Genomic DNA, 22,454 nt, shown 5'->3' with positions numbered 1-22,454 from the left:
GTTGTCCCCTGACCTTAGATCCCATGGAATGGAGCAGGAATGGAGACATTCCTGCTCATTCACTTTAAGAAAAAAATAAGGAAATTTACTTATTGGCACTTTTATTACTGCAACTACCTTTCCCTGCTCTAAACGTTAACTGGATGGACAGATCAATTTGGCACTCAAGTTCCTTCCTTGTGTTCTCTTCAATAGAACGCTTCAACAATGGCATTCAGTCATGAAAAACCACTAGAAATGGTCATCTGCAGCATTTATAGCATTTGCCATACGAGCAGTGCAGTCCCAGCCTGAAGCATATATTTATCCATGCATATAAATATATAACTGTGTAGTTGAGAGTTGCTAAATGGCTCTAAAAAACTAAAGAAATCCCTTGGGCAGAAGCAAGCCTGAGAGACTCAACCCTATCCCGGGGGGCTGCTGGACGCCTGGGACCAGGCCAGCTTCCCTTGTAAGGACAGGGAGGCAGGGAGGGTACCTGTCCTGGGGCCCCTGGGAGCTGCCCACAACCTGTCCCTCCCATGGTGGCAAAACAGCATAGGCACAGAGGTGGTTTGCTCGGGTTCCACCGTCACCCAGGAGGGTGACCCTCAGATGGCACGCCGATCGATACCCGGCCTGATCCTGGGAGACCAAGGACCAGGCCCAGAGCAGGCCGGTGAGGGCTCTCACAGCTGTGTGCTCCACTCCGAGCCGACCTGGCATTTTAGGGGGTCTCAATTAGCCCCACGATCTCCGCTTCATATGTGAGCATGAATCAGCGACCTGGGGCCACTGCCTGTGGTCGGCCGGAGGGTTATTTCGTCGTGAAGCCACAGGGCTGTGAAAGCAATCGCTCACTAGTCCAATTGGAAATGAAAGAATGGAATGAGAGCTTCTTAAAAAAAAAAATGTATGGGTTTCAGATGAAGACATTCAATATGCAAGGGGGAAAAAAAAACAGTTCCATTCCTGACAAGCAGGCAGATGTTGGATAATCACATTTTCACAGCCAAGCAGTTTTCACTTACGCTAATCACTCTGAAACAGGAACGTAACCTCTGGTACTGGGGAGCCCCCTGCCCACCCCCACCGTCCCCAGGCCCGAGGCAGAAATACGTAAGCAGCCGCCATGGAGAGGAGATGGAGAGGGCTTGAAAGCAAACAGAAAAGCAGGGAAAAAAAAGCACAGGTAGGATGAGAGGCAGATTCCATTAAATTTACTTACAACAGAGAACACACAGACATCACATCTTCAACCATCCTAAGACAAGAAGACAAGAAAAAAGAGAGACAGACAGAAGGAACTGACAAAAAAGATCAATCTGCAGACGACTGGTTTTCAGTGGGTTGGGGTGCAGGAACCATCCACCGTGGGTTCTGCTGCCGGGCGTGGCCAATGGCCCAGCTTTCTGAGAGGGGCTGTCGGAGAGCACCTTCCTCTCTTGGTTCCAATTACCCTGTAAGGTGCTGGTGCCCAAAGACCTTTGTCACACCAGTTTAGGACTCCAAGTCTTCTGCACTAGAGGTGAGACCCAGAGATGGGCTGGCTTCCCTGACCTGTTAGTTAGCTCTGTAACCAAGCTACCCGTGGGGAAGGAGGAGATGCGTGGTGGCTACAAGCTGGCTCTCATTCCAAAAATGAGAGACCGTGGCTTTGTTGTCTGGGCATCTCAGACTTCTGTTCGAGGCTTTAAAAAAAGCTCCCAACACAGCTTTGACGGAGTATCTAGGAAGGGCCTGGTTGGGGAGCTGATCTCAAAAGTCTTGGGATCCACGACTAATGTCTGTTTAGAGAACCTGCTCTCAGGAAGCCCCAGGTTCTTCTCAAATGTTAACTCTGCGGGGAGCCCCGAATGGAAGGTAAAAAGGTCACCCTGTCTCAGTTCGTACCAGGCAGAGTCTGGTGGTCTCTCCGGCCAAGCTGGCGCCAGAAGCCTGGTCTCTGGGGCCTTGCAACTACTGGAGGGCAGGAGAAAGGCTCCAAGCACCATCCCCACTATGCTGGGACCCACAGCCTGAGCAGGGACCCGCAGCCACCCAGGTGACAGCTGGGTCTGGGGACTGACTCCAGAGACATGACACGGAGTACTGAAGGGTACTCTACTTGGCAAGTGTCTGTGGCCAGCAGAACCGATTATGAATGGCCTCCTGGGGACTGTCTTCTCATTGACCTCTTCTGGACCTACAGGGTCTTGGAGTCTTTTCTGCAAAAGATGGTTAGAAAAAGGAATGAAGACACACGAGGTGCTTCTCATGGGCGGGCTGGGGTGCAGGGAGGAGGGTCCAGGCCAGACCTCTCGCTCCTGGGCCATTAAAGGCCAGACACAAATCCTATAAATTCTTAACAATATTTTAAGGGTAGATCTCCTAGCTGGTAGGCCACCCCAAAAAGCAATTCCCGTGCTAACCAGGGAAAAGGCTAAGTCACCAAAGGGAGGCTGACCAGGTCTCTACTGGATGGTTCCCTCTCCATGGGCTCTCCCACACTCCCCTGGAGTCAAATGTCAGGACTTCAGCTAAAGTAATGTGTTAAACCACTGTCATAATAAGGCAAAGGATCAAGGACTCTAGACCCAAAGGGGTAGGTGGCTGGGAAATGCCACCACTGTGGGAGCAGAGAGGAAGGGAGACGGGTACCGTGTTGCAAACCTGGTGGCATTATGGCGCATGGGGGGAAAGGGCTAAGGCAGCCACGTCCATCTAGACACATGACCCAGGATCACAGCCAACACACAGCCCCACCTCTGATCTTACCACCTTGCACCCCTGAACTTACGTCTTTAGGGGCGTCTTCTTCTTCTTGGCGGGCTTGTTCAGCCCATCCCCGTCCACTCCATTGGCTTCGATGGCACTGGCTGGGATCTCAAAGGAGGCTGGGGATTTAGAAGGCGAGCTGGGGGTTTTAGAGGATGTCTTAAAAGGGTCAATGGATTCATCACAGGCGTCTGGGTCAAAGTTGTAGGACTGTTGGGGCAGTGTGGGAGACTCTTGCATTTTTGAGGTGGAAGAAAAAGGGTTAAAATTGGGGTCATCCCACTTGTCAATATCAAAGGTGTAGGTACCTTTAGCAATAGGGATGTCATTGGGTTCATCGGGGGATCTGGTAGGTGAGGCAGGAGTGTTGTCGAGTTTCTCGGGTGTTTTTTTCATCTTTGGCCTCCTTAGGGGCATTTTGGCAACCGGCTTTTTGCCTAGCTTTTTGGTAGGAGGGGGGTTTTCCTGCGGGGTGTCCCAACTACCCTTGTCCTCAGAATAGTCAAACTCCAGCCTCACCGAGAGCCCTTTGACTGGGGAGTCCTCCTGCCCCCCACTATCTGATGGCGTCACCTCCACCGCCTCCGGAGCCGTGGCAAGAGGCAACGCTTTCCTTCCAACCGGAGGTGAGTTCTGCACTCTGCCACTTCCAGAAGCTGGGGGGATGGCCCCTTCGGCACCCTCGGAGTCCAGAGGGCAGGCGGCCTTGGGCACAGCAGTGGGTTCCAGGGGCGTCTCCTCCAAGAGGGCTGGTACAGAACCTTCCGTCTTGGCCAATTCCGGTTTTGTCTCGAATGCTCGATTCTCCTCACTGGGGACCGGATTCTCTTCTACTGGCTCTTGTTGTGTCTCTTTCACTGGGGGGGTTTCAGTGGGTTTCTTAGTGGCCTGCTTCTTTTTTAAGGAAGGTGGCCTTGGTTTTTTAGTTCGCTTAAGGGTACTGGAAGCACTGCTTGAGCCCGTGCTGTACGCATCTGGGGCCAGGGCCACGGCCTCGGGGTTGCCTGAGCAAGAAGCACCATCAAAGTCACTAGCTTGCAGGCTGAGAGAGCGGGACAGCGTGGACTTGGAGATGGGCACGGAATCCGTGGATTTCCTCCGCGTGTTCACTTTGCATTCCTGACTCTTAGAGTCTGAGCAGCGGGGCTCCAAGGTCTGGAAATCATCCACCAGCTCGATGCTGTCAAAGTCTAAGTTGTAAGTCCCACTGCTGGCTATAGGCTTGTCTTCATCGAAGACGGCGGAGAAGGAGTGTGACGGGGGGCGGAAGGGGCTCCCTTCCACCGAGCTGCTGCGTGGGCCATCGGGGACAGAGGCCGGCTCAGAACCGCAGCCTGAGGAAGAGGAGGCAAAGCAGTCACTGAAGGACACAGGACACAGGAGTATTTCTCCTCTCGTGCCAGACTGCCACCCTCTAAGCGGAGCCCCCAGCCCCCTCCCCCGGGTCCCCACTGGGCGGGCGCAGTGCTTGGGTACAAAGCCTGCTCTCACCCATCACCGGCTCCAGACCCTGGATAGACGTACCCTCCGGTTCCTCATCTGTAAAACGGGAGTGAGGAGGGCTCTTTAGGGAAGAGCTCAAACCATTCAGTCATTCAAAAAAACCTTTACCGAATTCCCAGTCGGGACCAGGCACCGTTCTGGGGGTTGGGGATTCAACAATGAACCAAACAGACCAAATCCTTGCCCTCCTGGAAGTTACATTCTTCAGGGAGAAGACAGTTCAGAAACAAAGAAGCAAAATGGTAATAAGCACTGCCCAATGGTAATAAGCACTATGGAGAAAAATAGAGCCAGGGACATTGCAATTTTAAAATAAAGTAGTTGGCAAAGCCCTCCAAGGAGGAAACACTTAAGCAAAGATCAGAAACAAGGTAAAGGCGTGAATCAGGAAGATATCTGGTGGGGGGGGGCATCACAGGCAAAAGGAACAGCAAGTGCAAAGGCCCTGGGGTAGAAGCATGCCTGGTGTGTTAAAGAAATAACAGAGGCCAGTGGGACTAAAGCAAGGGAGAAGAAGACAGCCATTACCATCATCGAGCCTGTTCTTGACTACTCGGAGCTTGTTGTGAGGAACAACGGGGAGACTTTCCGTGGAGGCCCCCAGGCCACTGCAGGAGGACTGAGCATGCCCTGCCTGCCACCTGTCCCTACGCCAGGCGTCCCTGTAATCTCTCCCTCCAACTCTGCTGCCACGCTCCTCTTCTTGACCTTTCCTCTGGTCCATTCCCTCTCCTCTCTTTGCTGTTCTTCTTCCCAGCCTCCCCACCCCCACAGCCACTGCCGGCCACAGAGGCTGCTCCTTATTTTAAAACACACTGTGCATGTTCCACATGTTGGCCACGAGATGCTCCACCACCTCATGACCCCACCGCTCCATGGGGATCTGGCCAGCCTGGCCTTGGCTTGGCTACCTTGGGCTCTGCCTGCACCAGCTGGTGCCTTTCATGCATTTGTGGGTTCACAGCTGTCCTGGGCAGTCAGCACGCCAGAAGACTAACCACACGTCACTGGACAAAGGAGGGCAAATGTTGCAAAGAGGTGTGCAGAAGAAGGGACTGGAGAGTTGGCACAGGTATGTCCCGGGACAGTGTTTCACTGGTGGGGGTTATGCCCCCAACACCCACCCCGTGCCAGGCTGGAACACAGGCGAGATAAAACAGTCCAGTTAACTTTGAATTTCAGATCATTGAAAAAGGGTTTTCGTATAAATATGTCTTGGTAATGCCTCGTTTATCTGGGATTCAGATTTAACTGGATCTCTTTAAACCTATATTTTCATTTGCTGAATCTGGCAGCCCTACCCTTCATCCCAACAAGTGGACGCGGTTTGGGAAATGCTCGGCTAAACCTGAACTGGCCTCTTGCTGGATATCTTCTCAGAGCAATTCATGCTCACCACTGCAAACGCCCGGGGGGTGAGTATTTGTGCACTGCTTCCTGACTTTGCTCACGAGCAGGTATTTCTCTTGGAGCACCTGGCAGAGAACCCCCGCCCAGGAGATGACAACGCAAGCGAAGTCCAAGCCTCCTGAGTTCAGGAACGGGTCTGACTCATCTTTGTTCTCCCTGGACTGGTCACACTTTCTCTTGCAGGCTCAATAAGCACCTCTAGAATCGAAGACACCTTCTGGAAGCAGCTCTATTCATGGTTCTAAACCTTCCCGTCTCTCCTGCACCCAACGCCCCCCAGGCCCTATTTGCAGCAAATGTCCTGGAAGATGGGGGGCACTTCCTTAAAGGCTCACAGCTCTTCCCACGAAGTGATTCCTTCCTCCCCTCAAAAACATTCCAGCTTCCTTCCCATCTCAAAAGAAGAAGTCTCCTTCCTGCTTCTTTTTAAAACCAACTCCCTCTCTACTTCCTCCAGGGCCTGGCACCCTCAAGCACCCCATCCTCCTGCCCGGACACAGGGCACAGAGGACTCAGAAGGACCAGAGGACCCAGGAGAACAGGGGCTTTTAAGGGGGCCTTGCAGGAGGGAGAAAGAGCCTCAGCCCACGCCACTGTTTCCAAAGCAAGGCTCACAACTGCCAGTCTCCTCTCTCTCAGGCTGCCCCTGGGCTTCTGAGACTCTTCAGATTGTTAGTAGTTCCCCAGACTCATGCAACATGCAACCATCTGCTCACCATCTGACCCAGAACAAAAGCTCCCTACCTGCTTAACACCCTTTCCTCTTCAGAGCTGACATTCCTGAATTAACTCATCATAGACCAGGAAACCTAGTCTTGCTGCAGCGTGTCTCGGTCTTGGCACTGGGGCCATATCGGGATGGTGACTGGTTTGTGGTGGGGGGCTGTGCTGTTCACTGTAGGATGCTAGGCAGCATCTTCGGCCTCTACCCACTAGATACCATTGGCACCCCAACCCCAGTTGTGACAACTGAACACGTTTTAGGGGCACCTGGGTGGCTCAGTCAGTTAAGCATCTGCCTTCGGCTCAGGTCATGGTCTAAGAGTCCCGGGATCACGCCCCGCGCCGGGCTCCCTGCCCAGCGGGGAGTCTGCTTCTCCCTTGCCCTCTGCCCTTCCCCCCTTCTTGTACTCTCTCTCAAATAAATAAATAAAATCTTTTAAAAAAATGTTTCTAAAAATTGCCAAATGTCCCCTTGAGGGGCACCACTGTCCCTGGCTGAGAACCCACTGTCCCATTGTGTGGTCATTAAGCAGGTCATTCCACAGGGCCCATTATAGGGCCGGGAGGGCCTGAGTCAGTCTGAAGACTGGGGCCATGAACTACCATGTGGAACCCAACCAGGACCTCAGCAAAGGCCACACTTCCCATGGGGCAGAGAGGAAAGGTCTAGAGCATGCAGTGCATGGTGTCTCCAGTCACCCCCAAGGCCCCGACATGGGCCTTCCTGGGCAGTTTCCCAGCTAGCCAGCTAAGAAAACTGGCTTCACCCCAGGGGAAAGCAATGGCCCTGGAAGGAAGGCCACCATCGAAGGAGCCCACCTCAGGTACCACGAAACCAGGTTCACGGGTTCCCTGACCACCTGCTTGTACCTGACAACTGCTGTGTCCATCCTCTGCCTCGGGGTACTTAAATGCACCAGCTCACTACAGCTGCAGAGAGCAGCCTGGTTTCCCAATGGAAGGGAGTCAAGAGGCCTGGGTTCCAATCCCAGAGCCCCTCATGTGCTACGAGACGGGGGGCGAGGTCTGGAAGCTGCACATCTCACTGGGGAGGCAGGTGATGCCATCTGACATGTAGGGATGCTGTAAGCACGGGGGATGATTCTCGGCTGAGTTGGAGACGACACTCACGAAGAACCCAGCGCAGGCCTGACACACGGTGGACGCTTACATGGGAGCTACTATTCAATGATGCGACATGTCCTTCTGTCCCTCATCGGCCAGTTCTGAGCTCTAGGAACATGGCCACCATATAGCAGCCCCACACTGCCATCTCAGAACCGGGGAAGCTCAGAAAGGGAAGCAGGCTCTCAGAGGACCGGCAGGCTGCCCTCTTCATGTTACGGGTAAGAGAAAATCGGGCTCAGACAAGCTGCATCCTGGCCTGGCCCGGCCCAGATGAAGGGCCCCCCCCATCCTCCTGTCCCATGGGGCACAACCATGCTGGCAGGACCCAAGGTAAGGTGACCGACTGGTTGTTTTCTACAGTGTGGGTTTCCAGGGGAGCAAATCAGGTCTTTATTCACAGCCAAGGGTCTAGTCTGTTCTATTACGTGGCTCTTTCGGCACCTTTAGCAATATCCCGGGCACTCTGCAGAAGAGAACCAAACAATAGATATTCCCCTGAGCCCTTTCTTGCCTGCGCTTCCCGGAAGGAACCTTTCTTTCCCTCTAGCTACCTCTGAAAGCAGGCACACCCAGCTGCTCAAGCCTCTGCTGTGCCCCATGCTGTCTGCAGAATGGACGGGCAGACTTTTATAACAAGGGCTGTGAAGCCAATGGATCTTTGTACAGCCCAAGCCCGGGGGAGCTTTAAGCAGTCACGATCCCAACCGTAGGAGTCCTTATTGTGTGAGCCACGTATATTTAGCTTCACTGGAGTTTTCCAAGAAGGAGAAGCACAAAGTCCGTGTTCAAAGACTCCAACTGATGTAATCAAAAGTTCTATGGGGCTGTGACTCGTGGTGATTACCAGCTCCAACCCCTTCCGGGTGGGGGTTACCTCCTAATCCCCTGCAATGCTCATTCTTTCTGAAGCTGCCCTCTAAGAAAGAGGCGGGAGCTGTGCATGTGTTTGTTTTTAAGAATGGAGACTGTTCTTTGCTTTGTTGAAAAGCAAGTCAGGCAGAAGGAACAAGGACAGGCCACAGAAAAGAACAGAAGCAGCAAACCATCCCCAGATGCCATCAGGATGCGTGGCTGGAAATCCTAGAAGGCGCACATCGGCTCACAGCAATGGCCCTTCCCTGTTTACTCCTTGGTGAGGGGGGATGGACCATACAGTGTGATACACCATCATTTTCTTCTCAATTCTTTCCCCAAGAGTCCCACACATCTGTGGGCATGAACTTGTACCAACAAAAAAAGGATAGTTTATTTCCAATCACATGTTTGATCTAGGGATTACAATCTATTTGTCATTCACTTTCCATTAAACCTAAAGGTGATTTTTTTTTTTTTTACAGTATTATAGGAAATGAATTTTTATATGCTTCATAATATGAAAAAAAATGGGAACTCTAAAAAATGGGAACGCTAAAAACCTTCTGGCTCTTTCTCTACTTTAAAATCAAATAAACTGCAACAGTTCCTCTCTCAGGGCCCAGCCCCTAGACTAGCGATGCACAATCAGATGCTACTAGCAGATGAGCTGTCAGAGATGAGAAAATATGAAAACTGCCTTTGTCAGACACCAGCAAATACATCGGCCCCCTGCCAAAATGGTCCTAACCTTTTCCCCCAGGATCGGGGAGCCTATGTGCTTAGGACTCAGCCCTGGAGTGTCTACCCTTTCTAAAAGAACAGCCCGTTTGAACCCAGGGCAGGTAGAAAGAATTCTACCCATTTCTTTGTAAAACCAACATCCAGGTCAAAATGTCATTTGACTTTACAGTTCACCTGGCTTCTGGCCGGGGCAAGAGTATGAATGGAGGCCCAGCCATCAACTTGCTCCTTCTCCTCCCACCCCAGCTCCATCCCTTACCTGGGGTGGCCTTGAGCACAGGTGTGTGGACACCCCACCTGTAGGTCCCAGACCCATCCTTGGTTCCTCCTTGGCTGAGAGGTATAAACATGGGTACAGGGAAGATGGGCCATGAGAAAGGGACCAGGTAGGCCCAGGAAGTGGCTGTCCCCAGGTATCCAGAGTGTGGTCTAGGAGGAGATTGGCCCTACAGCCTCACCACAGAGAGGACTGTGGCTGGAGGAAAGCCAGAGTGGGGCCCTCTAAAATACACGGCCCAAGGCAGGAAGGTAGTCCAGGTCTAAGGACAGTACCACCTGGCCCCCTGACCCGTCTGCTGGGCCATTTCTGGCAGTCCCCATCTCCTTCCAGGGCTCATGTTAAACCTTCACACTGGAGGTGGTCCCACCCCTGCTGGTGTAACTGAAGGATGCACGCACAAAACACTAGCCAGGTGGGCAGGCTGGGGAATGAGATCTGTCCCATCCCCTCCCACCTCCAGCAATCACCTCTGAAAGATTTGGAAAGATCTGTGTTTTCAGTCACACTAGGGAAGAAAGGAGGCAGGAAAGTGATATGAAATCAGGTAACTTGAGGTTAATGAGGAATAAACGAACCATCCATGCATGGGTTTGGCTATCTATGGCTTTCTCTTCTTTCCCATTTACTGCATATCTCCATCCCCAAGCCCAGGGGGGCTATGGTCTTTAATAAAAATGCAGATTCATGTGGGCTGTCTAGCACCAGTGTTCTTATGGGAGCCAAGGGCCACATGTTAGAATCCAAGATAGAATCCCAAATAGACACCTCTCAGATCCACTTGTCCCCACAAACCCAATTCTGGATGCCAAGTAAAAGGCACCCAGAGCTAAATGAGGGGTTTCCCCACAGGCCTCCCCTAAACACCTTCAAAGCAGACAGAATAATCCACTATATCTGCTCACTCTTAGTTTTCACTCACAAAACAGCCCTGAGCAGAGAGGCCCCAGCAGCTGGGGAGTGTCTAAGGATCTCTAGCAACAGCCCCCTGGAGCGGGTGCCCCCCTCCAGCTGCCCCAGCCCAGAGCTGCTCCCAAGCTTCCCTGGGGGAGCACCTGACCTTGGTTACCTGGTTCTTCCAGGGGAGGCTGTGCGCTGATCTCAGGTTCTGGAGTAACTTCGGGAGGCGGCGGGGGTGGGGCAGGGGGAGCTTTGACAGGAGTCGTCGACTCGGGGGTCTCAAATGCTTCTTCAGAGTCGGAACTCCTGATGGAGAGAGGAGGAGAGAAGCACAGCGTTAGGCAGGGGTCCGGGCTGAGTCCGCTCCAAGGAGCCAGGGGCCAGTGCTGCTGAGGCCGTGTGGCCCTCTGACCCCTGCCCAGGACCACTAGAACCGGGCTTGTTGCCCAATTGAGCTGTTCGAAGACAGATGTAAGGAAAGTCATTTCTCAGCATGATTCCCAAGAGGGAATCTCATTATCACCAGCTTTGTTCCCAAATGACATAAGCTTTGAACTTAGCCCTATGAGAAATACATATTTCTGGCCTCAGGGACAAATACAAACACAGGGGAATCTTTTGAACAACTCTGGCACCAATTCGGTCAAACTGATATTCCCAGGAATACATTTCGATGCCATGGTTCCAACACATCATAGGATCCCCAGTCCGTGAAACTAAATCAGCATGTGGCCTCTCCCCATCCACCATTCTCTCCCACTGCCCTTCCTTCCCGGAGCTTCTCATAACTTATTATAGATTCATTCACCTCCTAATTGTGTTAATTATCTTTCTCATCTACTGAGCTTCAAGGCTATGAGGGCAGCTGGCCTTATTTATTACAGCATCTCTGAGCCTAAGCCAAGAGGCAGTGAATAAACATCTGTTGAATGAATGAGTGAATGAATGAATGAATGAAAGAAAGCTGGCAAGCCAGCTCTCTGGAGGATGTGCCAGACCAAGACATAAAACACAGCCTGCTGATCTCAGTGATATGATAATAACCACTGCCACTCGGCAGGAAGGTCTGCTCCCAAGGAAGATTCTTCATCCAGAGAACTGGGCCAAAATTCCACTCAGAGGACACCCCACCCAGAAATAAGGGGGAGGCTGCTCAACAAACTAAAGCCTTGCCCTGGGCTCCAGAAAACCCAGAGCAGACAGCCCTTCTCCGTCACCCTGCTTCTACTGGGGGTTCAATTTTAAGCCAGAAAGAAGGAGACCTCCCCAAATCATGGAGCCAGGCCTGTGTCCTGGGGCCACGGGGCAGCCCCCCCCCCCCTTGCTCAAGATGCCCAGTGGTGCACAGTCCTGGACCAGCCTCACTCCAAGGATGCCAGAGCAGCATCACCTGGGCTGATTCCCAACTCAAGATATTGTAAAGAGACTAAAAGGTCACTTACTCATTTGCCACAAGCAAGGTCATTATCAAGAGAGTGGATATTTAGGACTGCTGCTAGCACGAGGGGCCCAGCAGGCAAATCTGGGTAAAGACGTGTAATCAGAGGGTGACGAGCCAGGTGAGTGTGGAGCATGAAACACTCCCACTGCTGAGCTCCCGCAAGGTGTCAAAGGACTCGTGACCTCCACAGAGGGCAGCCTCTTCTAAAGACTATCTGCTAGCCGGCGGAGAGGACCAGGAACCGAGCCAATCCCTCCACCATCAGCCAGCACAGAGAAAAGGAGCCATTTGGTGAGTTCCCCTTCAGAAAAATCTACACACTGATGTTTTTTCAACTTGTTAGTGACTCATTTTATCAGTGCCAAAGACCCCACCCCCAAGACTCCTGGCTCCAGCAACCAGCCCCAAAGCCTTCCAGAGACCCAAGGAGATGAACAGAAACACTGGAGTTGCTTTTGATGGGATCCAATGAGCTGAAGCTTGCACACTATCAAATTTCACGAGGAAAGACTTAACCTCCACACGGAGGACAGGGGCCAGGCTGACTTTTTGCAAACACACATTAATATGAAAGGCCTTCACTTTTGTCCAGGGGAAGGGAAGAGACACACTTGGACAACAACAGATCAAGGTACCTGAATTTTGCGGGGTCCATTTACCGGCACGAAAAACACGAGGAAGTTACACAAGGGAGTATCAAAGAGAAAAAAGAGTTTGGATCACCCTGGTGGGCCCCAGATGTCACCCTGCCCCAGCACTGCACGCGTCAGGGGCAACACTGACAAGAAGCACGGAGCCAACTTGCCTCTTTCCAGGGCTTCCTTGAAGGGCCATCAGACTGGAGTCTCCACTGCTGGTCACCGCTGTCCACATCCACTGGGCCCATTCCACCAGGGGCCACATCCGCCAGGAGGCAAAAGCCATCTCTGCCGAAGGATAGCCTCTGTCCCCTAAAGTCCCACCCCTGATTCCCTTGCCGTATCTCTGGGGTCTAAATCTGTCCAAGATGTCAGGAAGGAGTTAGCCACACTGCCGGCCACGGATGCTGTGAGCTTCTCCAGCGTGGAGTGAGAGGCTGTGTGCTCCTCCCGTGGCTTCTGCAACCCTGGGCCCTGGCGATGTGAGGCTTTAGAGCACAAAGAACCCCTGCTCTTTCCCAACAGCACAAGCAAGCGACAGGGAGGGCCGGATGCTCTTGGGTCCAAGCTGCGGAATTCCAATGAGGTCTCTCCCCTGCTGCAGCTGCCCGGCCGGCGCACCTGCTCAGAAGGGGCCACCATTCACCACTGCCCTGTGTGGGAGGGAGAGGGCACATCAAGCCCCTTTGTGGTTCCTTGCCCGTTTACCATGAACTGTTTCTGCATCAAAACACTACGGGCGACCGTGGACCGCAAGAATGGCATTCACTTCCGGTGATGCCTGCCTTGTGTTCACATTTCCGCTCCCTCTCCCAGGAGCAGAGAGCAAGTTAATTAGAGGAGGCGGATGGCAGCTTTTTTAATTAGCTCTTTTTCCCCTGTTCAGTTTCCCAGAGGGCTCAGAAACATTTCCAAGAGCAGGGATTTCTGCAGTCCACCCACAAAGAGCCTGTACATAAAAATAAAGCAGCACTTTGGAGTCCCAGTGCATAAAAGCAGTTCCCCCCTGGCTGTTTGATTTTTTTTTTCTACTAGAAAAAAACCAAAGTACAATAAATGATTCTGTTAAGGCTCCACACACTTTCAAAATGAAAGAAAAGGAAATTAATTTGCTGCAAAGATGCATCAGAAAGAATGTGCCACTCCAGTCTGCTAAAACATCTCTAAGTTAGAGGAAAATGCATTTACTGGGATATGCGTATGCTATGTTCACTAGATAAGTAAATATGCAAATGCATGCAAATAAAATGAGATAGCTGTCTTTCCCTAGTGCAGAAAGATAGTTCGTAATGACCAGACATGAAATATGGGGACTTTAATTCCCAGCATGAAAAGCTTTATAACCGTTATCATATGCTGAACTTTCTGTTATGTGTCAGGCACTGGGCGAGGTCTATTTGTACATTTCTCTATCATCTTCAAAAACAGCCCGCTTGCTAGAGAGCAGGCCCACTTTACAGACGGCATAACTAAGGCTTAGAGAAGCAAATTACTTTGCCCTTGACCATCTAGTGAGCAAGCAATGGAAGATGGGCTCAAATCCAGAACTGCCTGCCTATAAAATCTGTGCTCTTTTCATTGTATCGGTGGTTTCCAAACATTTTCGACAGCAGAACTCTTCTTCCCAATGAATCCTCCACGGGGAGAAAAGCAGTATTTCATTTATTCTATAAGCTCAATTCATAAGACAGCCTAATGATAAAGTCTATCATTGGGAACAATAAAGCTATCTTGACAAACCTGAAAATTTGACACCAGGGGTTGGGGATGCCAATCACAGCATCATATCTGCTAATTGCTCCCTGGTTGCACATGACCAGGCAGAGTCCTGAGGCAGACTGATGAGTGATTGCAAGCAGCACCTGTTTTTTAACAGCTTGTCCTATGATCACAGGATATTCTTGCGTTAAGGCAGACAGGGCTGAGGAGCTACCTAGCAGTACAAAACCAAATTCATCTATCAGCACAAGGCAATACGCTGACGGTATCCAATCCCATGCACAGTGGTGTGCACAGACGGGAAGGATAGAAACATGTAACCCCAAGGGCAGAGAGACTGTGCTGGCCACCAAAACCTACCAAGCTCCCCAGCTGTGTGTTAGCAAAGTTTCAGAGTATTTTTCCAAATCTTTTCTCAGATTTCAGAGAATCTATATAGTTCTGAGGTCCCACCGAGCACACAATGAAGAACTCAGTCCCCCCACAGATGACACACTGTGTTAAAACAGAGCACTTTATGGAAACTGTCCCCAAAGCAAGCCAGCTGGCAAAATGTAGAGCCCTAGGGCCTGTTGCCCTATCTTTTTGTTTTACTTTCAATATTTTCAGGTTTTACTTCTATGAACTATAACAACAAAATCGTATAAGATCAGCACCCACACACAAATACATTAATGTAAGTTAGCATAATATATGATAGTGTAATATAATGTAATCACACACGCACATGTATATACACAAAAGTATGTGTGAATGTGTACATGTTTAAATAAAACATGGGTATCTCTCTTTTTTTAAAGTTTATTTATTTATAATCTCCACACCCAAGGTAGGGTTCAAACTCATGACCCCAACATCAAGAGCCATACGCTCTACTGACTGAGCCAGCCGGGTGCCCCAAAACATGGGTATCTCTTTTTACTAAAGAGGTGCTTAATATTGTTTTTCAGCTTATCATTAAACAGTTACAGTTTGCTCAAGTTTTATGGGAGACAATTCAAGGGCTTGGGAAAAGAAATCTCAAACACCATAGAAGGAATCCACCAACCCTGAAGATAGAAGAAAATGTCCTATTCCAACACGCTTGTCACGTCCTTTTAAACCGGCAAGGAAACTGAGGCCAGGAGGGCTGCGGTGACTTCGCAAGGTAACTGGCCCATTCTGGCCTCAGCTGGACCTTCCAGAGCACCAGCCTGCTTTCATTGAACGCTGCCCCCAAATAAGAGCCCTGCCCCCACCTCCTAACTGCAGTGCCCCGCCACCTGGAAATCTAAAGGTACCTATACTTAAGTGCTATCTGATTATCAAGAAATAGTTCATTCTTCTTCTTTTTTTTTTTTTTTAAGATTTTATCTATTTATTTTAGAGCAAGGGAGAAAGAGAGAGCAGCAGGAGTCGGGGGAGGGGCAGAGGGGGAGGGAGAGGAAGACTCCGTGCTGAGCGTGGAACCCCCTGTGGGGCCTGATCCCACGACCCCCAGATCATGACCCAAGCGGAAACCAAGAGTCAGACACTCAACCCACTGTGCCACCCAGACGCCCCAAGAAATAGTTCATTCTTAAGCATTGCTAAAGGGAAGTTATCTATCTAGAAAGTTATCTATTTCTACAGCAATTTCTCAGACTGCTAGTGAAAGTGAGCCTGGGGATAGAGGTTTTGCAAGACCCACCCACCAAGAGTGAAAGGCACTCAGGAGACCCACTTCCAGTGACATAAGCCCCACCCTCTCAGGTCCTCCTGGAGGGCCCCCCTGAGCAAGAGGTGCAAGTGTCCCTCCGGCCTCCCTCCCTCTGAGACCAAACCCAGGAAGAGGTCATCGTGCTGGCCCAGAGCCCTGCGTCGGGAGGAGGCTCACATCCTCCAAGCCAAAAGACCATCTGCCATCCCTAAAGAGAAGGAGACCTTCTAGAAACAAAACGGAGCTCTCGGCAGATCAGACCGGCTCCTTCATCTCCGCATCTATGGGTTTGATGGATTTGTACTTGAGAGGGTATTTTTGAAACTGCCTTGCACTAAATTCTATTCATCAAAATATTCCACTTTCGACAGCCTTGTAGAAATGCTGTCTCTGTCGCAACGTGTGTGCAAACTCTCGCACGCCCACCCACACACGCTTCCCTCTTGCCTAAAACAACTTGACCAGACTGCTAATTTTTTCAGGCTGACTGAAAAGCGTCCTTCACTGTCATGTGCCCATCGTGCAGATAGAGAAGGAATCCGTTCTGCAAGATCCCTCCTCGACATTTAGGTCAGGGGAGAACATTATTTCAACACGACCAAGCGCCAAGACCCTTCCTGGACTGTCAGGTGACTGAGGAGGCCACGGTCTGGTGCTGTCTTCCATGAACACAGAGCTAGTTCTGGCGAGACAGGTTGCTAGAGTTTTCCAGGCTGACACTCAGGGAAAAAAATCAAAGCAGATGACAGCACCCTTATCCCAAGATTCCCAGCACCTAGCATCTGTCGGGTTTCTGAGGCAGGTCCCATTTTCAGACTCAAGTAGCTAGCACTCGGTGGCTACCGTGAGATACCATTAGGGCTCAGGGGGTACGGGCGATCGACACACTTCTAGGTTAGGGGCACCCCTAGTGAGGGAAGTGGGGTGGGGAAGGCATAAGAGCACACATAAATAAGCAACCCACCCAGATCCAATGGAATAGCGGAGACAGAATCCCACCCCCTCAAAGCAATGAATGTCTACCGTAGAATTCCTTCCAGCCATGTCACTCACTGTACCTGGGTGAACATAGGCAAGTCACTTGACCACCCGGGCCCTTGGATTGTTTGTCCAATAAGTGGAAAAAATAACTGTAAGGATAATCCCTTCCCCTTATTACTGCAGCTCTGATTCTGCCCTTGGCCTCCAGCCCTTAGAAATTTGGGGGAATTTGCTAGCAAGCTAAGTCTTCTTTTTTATTTAGTCACAGCTACTGATTTGGGCATGAAGGGGAATCTGGAGCCTACACACTGTGTGGGATGCCTGTCCTGCTGGGCTGCCTGTGAACAGAAGTGTGTCCTGGAGGACACAGGGACTCTCAGGGTCACACTGACCTTGACTTCATCCTTCCCTTGAGGTGCACACAACCTACACACCCCAGGGTCAGGGGAGGGTTTCCAGAATGGAGGAGGCTCGGTGTGGGTTGTGTGGGTGCATACACATGTGCCCAATGAAACATCCCTACACACACTTCGTTTTGAAACTGACTTACTTGCACTACCAGGCACTTAGCAGAGGAGACCCTCCAGTGGCTGAATGCCTTAGTGCAGGCAGTGTTGAATGAAGGCCGAGCCAGCGGCCCCAGGCTCCTGATTCCACCTGTTTGTAACTGGATCCTGGAGAAATGCCAGAATGCCAATCAAGTCTCAGGAGAAATAAAAAAGAAGGGACTCGGCTGCCCTTTAATGCCCTTGCCTTCTGCAATGATATCGCCGAAATCTCATCTTTGTAGCTGAACTCCTGGCTTGGGTAACTTAAGCTGGAATTTTGAAACTCAGATTCTTAAAAATCTAACTGGAAATAAGATATTTATCGACGCTAGCAAGAAAAGAATGGAACACACGGAACTGAGAAAGAGCTAAGAAGGAGCTTCCGACAGACTGTCATTAAGAGGCCTTCTCTTTTCTCTAGAGAGAAGCGCGGGGCACCCTACCTGGTCAGACCGCTAACAAGCAGTTTCCCACCCAGCTAAGACACTATCAGCAATCAAGAAGACACACAAATGTCTCTGTTCAACCATGTGTGCCAAAGATCCTGCACATCCCTCAATGAATCCTCAATGAAAAGCTCTTCTGGTCTTGTCTGAAAACATACTTATCCTCCTTTTATATACTGTTCTAATAGGTTTATGCTATGGGCTGAACATGTGTGTGTGTATGTGTCCCCCAAATTCATGTTGAAAGCTCATTCCCAACATGATGGAGGTGATTCGAACCTGCTCGGGCCCTTGTGAAGGGTAAGAGTGCCCCCTACAAAAGAAACCCCAGGGCGCGGCCTTGCCCCATCTGCCAGGTGAGGATGCACTAAGAACACGACCCTCTATGAACAAGGAATCAGGCTCGCACCAGACACCAAACCCGTTGGTGCCCTGACCGTGGATTCCCCAGCCTCCAAAACTGTGCGGAATAAATGTTTGTTGTTGAAGCTGCCCCATCCTTGGCACTTTTGTTATCCCAGTCAACAGACCAGGGCAGTCTGGTCCCTTGTTTCTGAAACCAAAACAAATCAGAAGGGGTAGGGAAGACAGACGCGTAGATGGCATCTATGAAGCCTGAGTGATCCGTGAGACAGAAAGACCGTAACAGAAGATGCAAGAACTCAGAAAGAACAGTAATGTCTGGTCAACCCCTAGGGCTTCCCCAGCACCCGGCACGGGCCAGACCCGCCCCCCCAGGACCCACATTGTTGACACGGGCATGGTGGGTTTACGTGTATAGTCAGGAGAGCTCCAAGTTGAGTAATAACTAGGAAAAAACCAGGAAATTAAGGAATTACGTATAGTACGAGCTTATTTGGGATACAATAATTAGATATACACATAATATATAGAAACACCCATGCATACTTAACATAACACACGTATACCTGTGTAGAGACAGAAATAGATGCACACATAGGCAACGTAGGCATTGTTTTTGCAATCTGAAAAAAATATCTCAGCACGAGGACCCGCTTGCTTTGGTACAGGGGAGGATGCTGGCCTGAAGGGGGCAGAGCCCAGCCATGCTGCTGGGGACGCCAGGGGCCTTCCCAGATCCGCTCAGCACGCTCTTCCAAAGCCCATGGGTCCAGGATGCAAGGAATGGAACTCGGCTGGGTCTGATTAGCTGGATTACGTCCAGGGCGACGTGGTGTAAGGGAAGGAGCTGACTAGGATTCTGGGGAAAGGACGGCAGCTGGAATCTAGCCTTCCTCCCGGCACAGCCCAGGACAGATACATCCGCCCGGGACCGGCCCCTTCAGGCGCTCCCGCAGCCAGCAACAAGCACCCATCCTGCCTCCCGGGCTCACCCTGCACACACCACCAGCATCCCTCTGATTTCAAGGTGCCTTCCCATGCAGTGCCTGGGTACCAGGATGGGGGTGCCTCAACCAGGGACTGCTTACCTCAGCCCACTTTACAGTTTGTTCATCGGTTTCCTCACCTCTCCTCCTATCTGACCCTCAAACAGGCGAGGCAGGTGGACATCATTCCACAATTTCAGTAGGACTGGTCACCTGTTCAGAGCCGGGCACCTGGGCGGCCAAGTCAAACACACCCACTCCCTACTCCCAAGAAGCTCAAGTCCTTCTGGGGGCTGAGGATGATAATCCAGAGCCAAGGGGCCCCGTGACTTGCCAAGGGGCTCAGAGCCCTGCAGGGGCAGAGCCAAGATGAGAGTACATGTCTTGTGCCCCTTGTCCCAAACAAGGCTTCCTCCGTGTCCCAGGGGCTCCTGAGCATCAGCAGGCTGGAGTATGCAAATCAGTCTCCAGAACATTTGGGCACTGTGGGTTTCCAGGGCATCCTCAGCTCCAGGGCAATGGATCAAACAATGGGGTTTCCGCATCTGGATTCACGACCGCCTCATGGGGGCAGCCGGCCAGGCCAGCCTGGGTCCCCTGCCCTCTGGCCTCCTCACTCCTGCTCCCCTGTCCCTCAGCCACACCTTAACCTGTCCCCTCATTCAACCACCAAGTGGGCATCCAAGTGGCCCCAGTCCCGCCTCCTGACTATAACCGCTTGAGGTTCCTAGAACCTACATCGGGTGACAGGGGAGGTTGTGGGCCACCCAGACCCCTGGGGTCGGCCAAATGCCTTCTGCGGGGGGGGGGGGGGGGGGGGGCCCCCCCCCCCCCCGGGGGCCCCCCCAAAATGCCCGGGGGGGGGGGGGGGGGGGCAGGTCAGCCTGACCCTCACTGTTACCCTCACAGATTCACATCTTGGACAAAGGGCAATTATCAGCATGGGGTCAAGGGAGACTCAAGTGCTAACTAAGCTCAGAGCAGATTCTTTCTGCTCAGCAGAGCAAGGGTGGTCCGGCCTTAGCACTCTGGGCTCCCAAGTTCTTTATGTCCAAAGCACCCTCACAGACAGTGTCTGTCTGTCCGTCTCCGTGTCTCTGTGTGTCTCTGTCTGAGACTCTGAATTGGGCTGGGTTTCTATCTGTCCTAGAGTCTGTCTCAGTATTTGTCTCCCTCTCCTCTGCCCTCCCTTCCTCCAGTGAGTGTGTGTGTGTGTGTGTGTGTGTGTGTGAGTGTGTGCGCATGCGTCCACCTCCTCTTGCTTCTCCATCTCCCCCCCTCCATCTCTGGTCGAAAGGAGGAAAAGCACATTTGGAGGCTGCCCCGCTAATGTGAATCCTGCCCTTTCTATCAATAATTAAAGCTCATGTGTTTTGACTTTTTAATTCATCACTTATAATTTTGCCTTTAGAGTGGTCCTTCAAAGCCTTGCAAATTATTATTAATAATAGCAGCGGAGAAAGGATTTGAGGGCTTTTACTGCATTGGACATTAACCCCCCTACACTCGTCTCTTTCTAATGTTTCAGCGTACGTTCATTACTGAGTGACGCTGAGGTCATTGCTTTTAACATATACAGTTGACCCGTGAACCACACAGGGGTTAGGGGTGCCGACCCCCCTACGAGCCGTCAAAATCCAAGTATAACTTTTGACTCTCCAAAAACTTGACTACTAATAGCCTACTGTTGAGTGGGAGCCTTCATGGTAACATAAAGAGTTGATCATCACATATTTTATATGTTACAGGTATTACATACTGTATTTGTACAAGAAAGTAAGCTAGAGACAAGAAAATATTAAGAAAACTGTAAGGAAGAGAAAGTATATTTATAGTACTGAACAGCATCCAAAGAAACCCATACAAAAGTGGAGCCACACAGCGCAACCCGTGTGGTTCGAGAGTCAACGGTACACGCCTTACCGGTAGATTTCACCCAGTTTGCTAAAACCTGAGCGGCCCAGAAAGCATTGTGAGCTCCCTGTGAGATCCAACAGCCGGGATTACAAATCACAGCATCACACCCTCCTGCTGAGACTGCTGACCTTGAATGAGCCTTCCAAGACCCTGAAGCTTTGCTAACTGAGAGAACTGAACCCAGAGTGGGTTTAGTTACTGTTATATCTCATTTATCTGCAAATCAGTAATTCTCCTGGCATCGCCCAGAGGTGATGCTCAGCCAATACCTCCTCCCCCAGGCTCTCCGCTAATCACAAAGACAAACTCTTGAGAAAAATTCCTTCCCAAGTAAATGGTAACGTGGGATCCACTGGGTGTCTCAACCATGACACCCAGAAACAAAATGGGAGCAAACCTGGACTTGGGATGGAATGGCTAGAATACTTTAGTAAAAAGTCTGACATTTACAAGTTTTAAAAGCTCATTTTCTATGAATGTCTGCAAATAGCACTTTTGTACGATAAAGAAGGAGCACTTAAGTCTTCTATCCCTTTCCTTCCAATCTCTTTACAGGACCCAAAGGAAAAGAATGGCTTGTAAACAGCCTGCCAGTTGCAGAGAATAAGTATTAATTCAACACCCTGAAACCGTGCATGTCCTTAAGGGACTGCCTGTTTCAGGATATTTTCACACTGTTCTCTCATACATAATGCAGCAACATTGCTCAGTCTTTGACCCACTTATTAAAACAATTCTGAACAGAGGGGCGCCTGGGTGGTGCGGCTGGTTAATCGTCAGACTCTTGATTTCAGCTCAGGTCATGATCTCAGGGTGGTGGGATCAAGCCCCACATTGGGCTCTGTGCTCAGCATGGAGTCTGCTGAGATTCTCTCTCTTTCCTTCTCCCTCTGCCCTTCTCCAACCCCTCAAAATAAATAAATAAAATCTTTTTTTAAAAATTCTGAACAGATAAAGTCTGAATTAAATCACGTTCTCCACGAGTAACATCTGAATTATCTGATTCTGATAATTTTGTAGAAGAAAACCAACACAATATTACGAGCACTTATAGATCTGGCTCCAAAATTCGTGCTCCTCCACTTGGGAGGGGAGCAATTTCGGACAGGTTCCTTAACACACCTTACCTGGGCCCGTTTCCTCATCTGTGTGGTGGTAGGACCACAGACCACATGAGGTGGCTGTGAGAAGTGAGTCTGTACTCCATTTAGAAGGCGTTTACTCTCTCCAGTCCTTAACATGTTAAAGGTCTACAACCAAGAGTACTGTATCCTTTTGGAACATAATCAGAGAAACATAAAGCATAGTCCTATTGCCTATTGACTGCCCCCTGCAGTCAGGGGACAGCTATACCAATGATCTGTGAGTTTACACAGCAATGAGAAAATAATATGATTTTCTTACTCTTCCCACACACCCAACACCCTCCGCTCCCCTCCCCAGCTCACACACACACACACA

General features: G+C 50.7%; 1 protein-coding gene across 6 annotated transcripts in view; it reads right to left on the bottom strand.

The window, feature by feature from the left end:
• The window catches only part of TACC2 (transforming acidic coiled-coil containing protein 2), a 73,450-nt gene that overhangs the window by 35,829 nt on the left and 15,167 nt on the right, over positions 1-22,454 (bottom strand). For 3 of the 6 annotated variants that reach the window (XM_032423069.1, XM_032423067.1, XM_032423068.1), the window contains exons 2-3: positions 10,446-10,582; positions 2,762-4,073 (exon numbers count right to left, since the gene is read on the bottom strand). In XM_032423069.1, coding sequence (XP_032278960.1) covers positions 2,762-4,073; positions 10,446-10,582 — 1,449 coding nt within the window. Of the gene's footprint in view, positions 1-2,761; positions 4,074-10,436; positions 10,583-12,522; positions 13,351-22,454 lie in introns of those variants that run through there. The other 3 variants (XM_032423064.1, XM_032423065.1, XM_032423066.1) reach the window with 3 other exon arrangements.

This window comes from Phoca vitulina, unplaced genomic scaffold, assembly GCF_004348235.1.
Source record: "Phoca vitulina isolate PV1807 unplaced genomic scaffold, GSC_HSeal_1.0 scaffold28, whole genome shotgun sequence".
Lineage (NCBI taxonomy): Eukaryota > Metazoa > Chordata > Mammalia > Carnivora > Phocidae > Phoca > Phoca vitulina.
Note: the sequence above shows the minus strand (reverse complement) of the source record. Positions and strands in the feature narration are given on the sequence as shown.